The following is an 8,662-nucleotide window of genomic DNA, read 5'->3' on the forward strand; positions in this document are numbered from 1 at the left end:
TTGTTTTAAATATATATTTTATATTTAAATTCCTTTGTTTTTAAAGTTGTTCTCATATATTTTAGGTGTCCTAAATTTTTCACTACCCCTATTAACATATATTTTAGTATTTCTTAATTTTATTAATATATGTTTTAGATAATTCCTTAAATATAAATTATATTTCTCTTCTATCATATATTTTAGGACTCCTTAATTTTAAATTAAATTAAATATCACAAAAATATTAAATTAAATATTATAAAAAGAATAATATAATAATTTGAGAAAAAAAATTATGAAAAAGACGTTGTAGAAGGATAAAAAATTCAAATCATTTTCTAAGTTATTCACACTTTTAATATATTGCTGATGTTGATTGTTGATAGGATAATATCATATACGTATCATCGGCATTACATTAACTGTCAAACTGTTTCTTCATAGAAACCATTGAGGCTAATATATGACAACGTATACAGAATACATACTTCAGAAATCTGTCAGTGGAAAATTTGGTAAAAAGAAGCGTGCACACATAGAAATTTTATCTCATAGTACCCGAACTCTGGGGAACATTGTTGCCAGAATCTCCATTACTTACAGTCTCATGTAATAGAGATAATTTAATCAAGTAATAAAAGTTGAATGTGGGTGATGACAACAATATAAAGAAAATGATTCAATATTTTAGAATAAAGAATTATCTCTATATCTAAGGGGGTCCAAAGTAGGAGAGCTATTCAACCTGGCCTGCAATTCCTAGATTTTCCTCTCAATAACAGCTCCTATCACCAATGCCAAATGACAACTATTTTCTGCCATGCACCAATATCGCCCCCTAAATAATACAACAGTAAGCTAAACCCCACCTAAGAGGCGCAAAAGAATGTCCAGTTTCCCGATGGAACTTTTGTTAAAAAAAATAGATGAACTTTTACAGACTGAAAGAGTGAATCTCATAGCCATGCTACTAATGCAGGTTGTCTTCATAGAAGAGAGCCAAAAGCAGCAATCTCAAAACCTGAATAAACCTGATCAAATTCAGCCAGTCTGAGAATCTCCAATTCTATTGGATTCTGGAGTTACATAGAATGAAAAAGGTTCAGTAGAGCCTGCAACTTCCAGATTCCTGGTATGTGTTTTGTTGTTGAAGTGCAACCTATTGATTACTCCAATATGTGGCAATTCTTGATAAAATCACTCGAGTAGTCTACATACTTGGTCCAAAAAGGACGGAGATGCTCAAAGCCTAACTCCAGCCAAGGTTTAGACTGGCCATTGTAATGAATTACAGCAGCCTTCTTCACTTCATTAATGTCAGACTTATTTTGATAGCCCAAGCCAAGCATGTGCCATGAGGTATCAATTGGGTGAACATGACCCTTGAATGCAATCAATGCAGGAGGTAATGTTCCAAGCTTCCACATTGTCAACTTTGACTTCAGATTCTACAAAAGATCAAGTTAAATGGTGCGGATTAATAGCACATGGCTTTCTATACTTTAAAAAAAAAGATATTTGTCAAAGACTAGTTATGACGTCTCTTCAACTTGAATCAGCACTATATCTGCCATCCGAAGTATTCAACTCTTTATGGAGCTACAATAATTGATCACTGTGCTGCTTGCTTAAAAGGAGGGGATGGCGCATAATACAACAAAGTGCAATCACCCCAACCCAAAATGTACACCAACCCAATTTAGGGGGTGATATGTAAATTGAAGATTACATGTCCTGCTTTCGTGCAGCTTGTGTTTTCAATAACAGCAAAAAACAATAAAGAACTCTGAAGCATAAAAAATACAGCTTTAAACTTCTTAATCACAACATTTCTGACGTCAAGTAGAAAAGTTAAATAGTAAATTTAATAGAACACAACCAACAAGAAAACGCTGAACTAAGACATGCTTGTGTGATCTATAAGATCATTGCAGAAGAAAAAGTTTATTCAAGTCACACACCAGACAAAAGAAAGACACAAGGAAGAAGCATAAAAGAATCTCAGAACTCTTGCATGCTTGCTAAATAATCACATAGATGTAGGAACACATAAAACTGAAAGAGACGACAAAAATAACGAACCATGCGAGATCTGACTACCTCTTTAAGCCATGAATGGTAAGCATCTCTTATATTTGTCTTTCTCCATGCATGTAAGTCAAAGACATTCATCCCATAAGCCCATGCACATTCGTCAGGGTTCAAATTTTTTGCTATGAGAGGATGAGAAAAATTGAAGTAGTTTCTGAATCGCTTTGACATCACCCACTCATCTTCTCCTTTACAGGTCTCAACAGCTCCATTCACCTTTCCCTTAAGGTCAATGTCCCACAATGGAGACAAGTCGCGCTGAATCACAACATCATCATCCAAGAAAACCACTTTATGAAGGTTTGGGAAGAGCTGCATACAACAACATAGAATCTCAAATTAGGATAGAAATAGTATATCAACACAGACAAGAGGTGAGAGAACAACGTTACATAAAAGAATTAAATGATAAAACCTACTAATAGCAAGGAGATAAAGGAAAGATATAGTTGAACACTGAGGGTAGTGTCAAGACACGGTCTAGAGATGTCACTTTTGGAGGGATCTTTAGAGATGATTACAGAAAATGGTTAATGGGATATTAAGGAAAGACAAAATCTACGTCAAGCCTCACAGCAAAATTACGGAGCATAAAAGGCGCAAAAGCTAAACTGTAGCAAAGCTAATGAGATACCAAGAAGTAGACGTAGAACTCAGTGTCTACTTGTTGTCAAGCTGATTAAGGGTGAGGAAATACAACACCATCCTCGTAGGGCTATTATTGAAGACTAATATTTGTTGAATATCAGCAAGGCCTCTATTAAACACATATGGGGAGAGGGCGAACCATTTTATCGACTTCCTGATAAACGAAAGGAAAAAGCATGATGAAGATTTAATAATCAAGGAAATGCACTCAAGGTATGGATTTTCTTCTCCTGGTGGACTTAAGCAGTGTTGCCTTTGAAAGACTCCGATCTTTTTTGTTCTTTCCAGTGTACCAGAAAAAAGAAAAGAGAAAAAGGAAAACAAGAAAGTGTTGTTGAAAGCCGCATAGAAGTATAAGTTGGTTGAATAAAAGGAGCATTTGGGATTCAACACTTATAATCATAGCGGGGCATTTTCAAAATAGCAGAAGAAAAGTAAAATAAAGGATGATAATAGTTGTACTTTGCAACATTGAAATAATACTCCCGCTGTTTGTCTAGTTTTGACTTGGCACGGAATTTAAGAAAGTAAAGAAGACTTGAATCTTGTAGTCTTAGATTAAAGATATGTAGAATTTACAAAAATTTCATTTAATCTTGTAGTCATAAACATGTCATATGGAAAGCTAGAATTAAAGAGTTCCCAAAAAGGGAAAGAGGCATTCTTTTTGTAAAGACACGACACCTGGGCTTAACTTAACCCCATAAGCTAGCTCACGAAGGAAGGATTGCCCAAGTACATATAAAAAGACCACCTGTCTATTCTCTAACCAATATGAGACTCCAACACACTCGAACACCCCCTTTCACATCCCCCTTTCACATCCAGGGCCCAACTACAACTACAGTATGCACTAGAAGGAGTCTAATAGGGATGGACTTGGCTTTGATACCATATAAAGATATGGAACTTTGGACTAACTCAGCCTCAAAAACTAGCTAAGGAGGAAGAGGATTACCCAAGTCCATATAAACAAGCCACCAGTCCATTTCTTATCAAATATGGGACTCCAACCCACTCTAACTAGGCCCAGGTGTCATATTTTTACATGGTATAAAAGCTAGGTCCAGCCCTATTTGGGTTTGTCCATGCTCCAGCTGGGCCTGGACGTGCAAGGGGTGGGGGTGGGGGGTTAGAGTCCCATATTAGCTGCGGAACGGATTGGTGGTTTGCTTATATGGACTTGGACAATTCTCTCCTCATGAGCTAGCTTTTGGATTTGAGTTAGACCCAGATGTAATGTCTTTACATTTTTAAAGAGACTAAAACGAAAAGTAAGATAAACGAATTGAAGTGGAGGGAGCAGCTGAATAACAAATTCAAATCTGGGGTATTATGTCTCCTCATACTGCTTTGGGATTGAATGCTGACAGAAGCCTTGAAATTGTAGTTGTAGATATGATTCTATGCAGTTTTACACAAAACATGGAAATTTCAATCCTATATTGGCATGTACATGAAATGTAAAAAACACTGTGCCCTTTAGCAATACAAAATTTTGATAAGCATTAAACCAAAATCCCACTGGCTCCAGTTAACTATGTATAACATATATAAAATAAAATAAAAAGAATCCTCAAATGTCAGTTAACAACTGTAAATAAAATAAACAAGAAATTCTCAGATATCAGACAAAATTAGCTAAATCCATTTGCCAGTGAACTGATCAAATTATAGCTAAGGTTGATCCATAAAGAACATTCAAAAGATTTAAGTTCTAGACACCTTGCTTAAGCAATACAAAATATTTGACTCAGTTTTCATACTTAGGCCTATCATTTGACTCTACATTTATCTCAGTAAACCTTTTCCTGTGTATATTAGACCAAACCACAGGGTGTTCACCCAATAGAGTTAACATCTACATGTGTCTATGAGAGACTTTCCTAAAATTCATACTCCTAAGTGGAGGGTAATGTTGTAAGTGTTACCTCTGGCAAATATATGCGAATATGATTGAGCAAGGAAATGTATTTTGGGCTTCTAGCCTGCAGTTTTGAGGCAAAAGATCGTGGAGTAGTATCACTGAGATTGGCACCAACTACATAATTTCCATGATAGTATTTCCGAATCCCATAATGACCCTCAACTGCTTCAAGCACTGGAATATTTTCTCTGGTTAACCAGTCAAACTGATGAATACCTCTAACTTCCACAATAGCTGGAGAGACAGGATTCAGAGCAAACCAGGAGTGCATCCCTGCATATGTTTTCTTGTCAGTGATGACATGGAAAACAATTTTTTCAGGCTTTAGAGATGACTGCACGGCAGAATTGACCACGACTGAAGCAGCTAGGATGTTATCAGTTGACAATACAAAATGGTGCAACAGGTTCTCGGAAAGCAAAGGGAGTAGTTCTGGCGAAGGCAACTGCCTGCGTGCATGAGCATTAGATGAGTATTCATCAGTCAACCGCAACGAAAGACAGTGAATGCCTTTAGGAACTGCACTTGCAGCAAAGTGTTTATTCATCAGCTCTGCAAATTTTGACTCCCTGATCTCCCTTTCAGATTTCTCCATCTGCAATATAGCAAATGTAAACATTGTGAAGCAAAGTTTAGCTAAGAGGTACGTACACTTCATCACAATGCATACATAGGAACTAAAGGGAGCAATACTGTGCGGCAAACTAAATATCAACCTACAAGTGAATGACAAGCTCATTGTACAACAACCAAAATGTAAAGTATGCAAGGGAATATGTCATTATGAATCATTTCCCTCAATCAGAAGAATCAACAAGCCCATGTGTAACAAGCAGATGGATTTTCTGCAAATGTAGTGCCACTCAATGCATTTTCACTCCTCGTCCATACTTTCCTTAACCGATTTCCACTAAGATAATCAAAGTGGGGGATGGGAATAACTCAATTAAGCCCTCCCAGTGAACATAAGACTCAAAAACAGTCGGTGAGAGTTACATAAAGCCGAATGAACTGACCAAATTAATATGTCTAGAGATCAATTTACACAAAGAAAAGAGAAACAGTGAGAGAATTGTTATTTGCACTTACCATTCCCTTCAGCATCAAAGCAAATTCTTTTGCACTGTACTTATTGTTTTTCATTTCAGAAACAAGTTGAGCATAAGACTCTGGGAGCTTCATAAAAGATGGCACTTCCTCAGAGTTTACTTGATTGAGGATCTTAACAAAATCCTTTACTAGTCTCTGTTGAAATAGGAAGAATGACAAACACTGGGATTAATAAAAGTACTATGCATTATTACATAAATGCTTGATAAAAGATTGGAAAACAATGGCACGACAAAGCAGCAGTAAATGATATAGAGGGAACTTTATTTACTTTTGAATCATCAGTCCGTCCAAGAAGTTTTGGTCCCAATCGTCTGCCTAAACAATCTGAATATCAATGAAACAAGAATGAAGTTAAGGTTTGCCAGAACTTTAGCAAAGTTGTAACAAATAAAAGTTAAAGTGTGATTTAACAATTGTCAGAAGTAAAACTGAGCAGCCAAACGAAGCAGCTATCACAAGCATCATCACAAAATTCAATAATACAGATCAAACAGGACCCTTACACACACCGGTACTTTAAGGCAGGGTCACAAATCCCAAAGAACCCGGCCAGGAAAAGGGTCTTTCTTTCTTTTCTTTTCTTTTTTTTTTTTGGCTACGGAACAGAAAGAATAGCATTGGAAGACATCAAGAGCAACAGACAAACATGATCAGAAGATGTGATACAAAGATCCTGGTCCTTCATGATAGCACTAAGCTACATGTGCCATCAATGAACATTTTCTGGACTTTACGAAACGCAGATAGGTAGCATTTCTTACATACCTAAGATGACAGCAGTAACCTTCACACATAAGGTGGCAGTCACAAGATACCACAGATGCAAACAACTAAAAAATAAAACTTAGCATGCTCCCTCCCCCGGCAATCATCGCTCTTGTATGCATAGTATCCATGAATTGAACTCAACATTGTATCTGCTACCAAAGTTGAAGAACAGAAATACAATCCTGTTGAAATGGTATTCATTTGTAGAATAAAAATTTATGGCAAGGATTGCAATAAGTTGTGACAACTCATTTATCCGTATCTCTGTCCTTCCCTTTTTTATGAGGGTACTTGCCATCAAGTTGAAGACATGACTAAGCTACGGAAAGAAAGAACTCAACTTTCCCCTTAATTTACACAATTCAGAAGTTAAATTAATTAACACAGCTTCAATAACATTGACAACAATCCAAACTAAGAAATAAAAACAGCTTTACTGCATTATCAATGAAGCAATAACAAGAAGAAGATTGCCTCAATCCCAAACTAGATGGGGTCGATAACATAACAGATGAAATAGAATTAAAAAAGGAATTAAAAAAAAATTAAATATAGGCATAACACATAAACATTCGCTTTAACATGGCCTCAGCTGCATCTACGGCCTCCAACTTCAGTGTGCACAATAGGCACTATTTTTTTATCAATAGACACACACAGTCATACGTGGCAAATCTCGCATGATTTGCCCCATAGGACGTGTACTTGTTCAACTTTAGGATAGTTTAAGCGCCTACTTATGCAAGTTGGAAGGAATAGAAGGGCCCGTTTAGGTATTATGCCTAAAATATGTGCTACAAAACAGTTACCATAAAAGGTAAGCATCAGCATCCAATCAAAAGGAGAGAGAAGTACCAAATGAGGAGCACTTGTTGACACCTTCAAGGGTAACAAGAGCAGTGAGAATGAAGACAAAAGGCAACAAAAAAGCAAGGATAAGTATTGTATGAAAGAGTGTTCTGTAGGAAAAGTGGCGAGCTGCGACTTTGATCTTCATTAATTCACCAAACCCTCCATTGTTATTGCTGCTCGATATTGTTATACTTCTCATGCTAGGTGAGAAGTGCAGCTGCATCTTCCTCCCCTAACTTTCCAATCCCAATTCCAATCCTCAACAATTCCGACACCGAAACCGACTAGGATGCCACTACCTTTTCCTTGATTCAGTAAGCAATCCGAATACAATGATGTTTTTTCCACCATCAGATCCAATGCGACAGCAATTTACGAATCTTGATCGCTTCAAAAACTGGAGTTTGCGGTCTCTTTCGAGACAATGGCATTTGGAAGGGAGACCCTCTATTACTCCGAAAACTAGCTGAATCCCCGTATAAAAGGAAAATGTTTATGGCCTTATTGAATAAGTTTCTAAACGAAAGCACACATATATGTACGTGTGCAATGAATGAATCGACAAATGAATAAATGAATGAATGGAATTTGAAATGATAAAAGCTGAGGATATTTTAATGAAAGATGAATTGCTACTACCTCCTAGTCTCTGACATTGGAGGATTGAACAGAGAGAAAGAAGGAAAAAAAGAAAGAGAGGGGAGAAGGTATTCTGGAATTTCCTATTTCTCTGCTCTTTCTAATTTCATTTGGTCAATGGTGGTACTATTTCCTCTCCTTTGTTTGGAGAAAAAAAAAAAAATTAAAGTAGAGCAAAAACAAAAGTGCTGTAAAATAAGAGAGACAAATATAAATGTTGAATAAAAAATAGTGAAAAAAGATATGCCCATACGGTGGAGAATGTATTATTAATTTCTCCATTGTTAGGAAAAAAAATATTACTTTCTTCGTTTCGAAATAAGTGAATTATTGGGATATTTATTGGTGTTTTAAAATAAATGAATCATTGAAATTTTTTTCAAATTTATCCTTATGATTTGATAACCAATTAACTTTTAAAAAAGTATTATAAGGTCAACATTTTTTTTTTTGGTAAAATAGAAAGTTGTGTTAAATTTATATCTTTAATGTTTTTTTCTTAATTTATGTATCAAAATTCAATAATTCATTTATTATGAAACGAAGAGAGTAAAGTAGAGGAAAAACAAAAGTGTTGTAAAATAAGAGAGACAAATATAAATGTTGAATAAAAAATGGAGAAAAAAGATATGCCTATATGGT

At 35.8% G+C, this 8,662-nt stretch overlaps 1 protein-coding gene across 2 annotated transcripts; it reads right to left on the minus strand.

Annotated features, from left to right (window-relative positions):
• Positions 1-514: 514 nt before the first annotated feature.
• LOC107867943 (probable galacturonosyltransferase 14) lies at positions 515-8,265 on the minus strand. 2 transcript variants are annotated; one of them, XM_016714446.2, is made up of 6 exons: positions 7,385-8,265; positions 6,030-6,085; positions 5,738-5,893; positions 4,653-5,243; positions 2,083-2,385; positions 515-1,430 (listed from the first exon to the last, which is right to left on the minus strand). In XM_016714446.2, the coding sequence occupies exons 1-6, from the start codon at positions 7,602-7,604 to the stop codon at positions 1,149-1,151; spliced, it is 1,608 nt and encodes a 535-aa protein (XP_016569932.1). In that variant the 5' UTR covers positions 7,605-8,265; the 3' UTR covers positions 515-1,148. The 2 variants fall into 2 exon arrangements, with proteins under 2 accessions (XP_016569932.1, XP_047267877.1); XM_047411921.1 differs by having other exon boundaries at positions 7,339-7,390.
• Positions 8,266-8,662: the final 397 nt, after the last annotated feature.

Source organism: Capsicum annuum, chromosome 4 (genome assembly GCF_002878395.1).
Source record: "Capsicum annuum cultivar UCD-10X-F1 chromosome 4, UCD10Xv1.1, whole genome shotgun sequence".
In the NCBI taxonomy this organism is placed as follows: Eukaryota; Viridiplantae; Streptophyta; class Magnoliopsida; order Solanales; family Solanaceae; genus Capsicum; species Capsicum annuum.

Coding starts and splice junctions, on each gene's coding strand:
- LOC107867943 (XM_016714446.2), bottom strand. CDS start 7,604: ATGCAGCTGCACTTCTCACCTAGCATGAGAAGTATAACAATATCGAGC. Junction 5,894..6,029: donor GACGGACTGATGATTCAAAA/GTAAATAAAGTT, acceptor CTATTTCAACAG/AGACTAGTAAAGGATTTTGT. Junction 1,431..2,082: donor ACCATTCATGGCTTAAAGAG/GTAGTCAGATCT, acceptor GATCTTTTGTAG/AATCTGAAGTCAAAGTTGAC.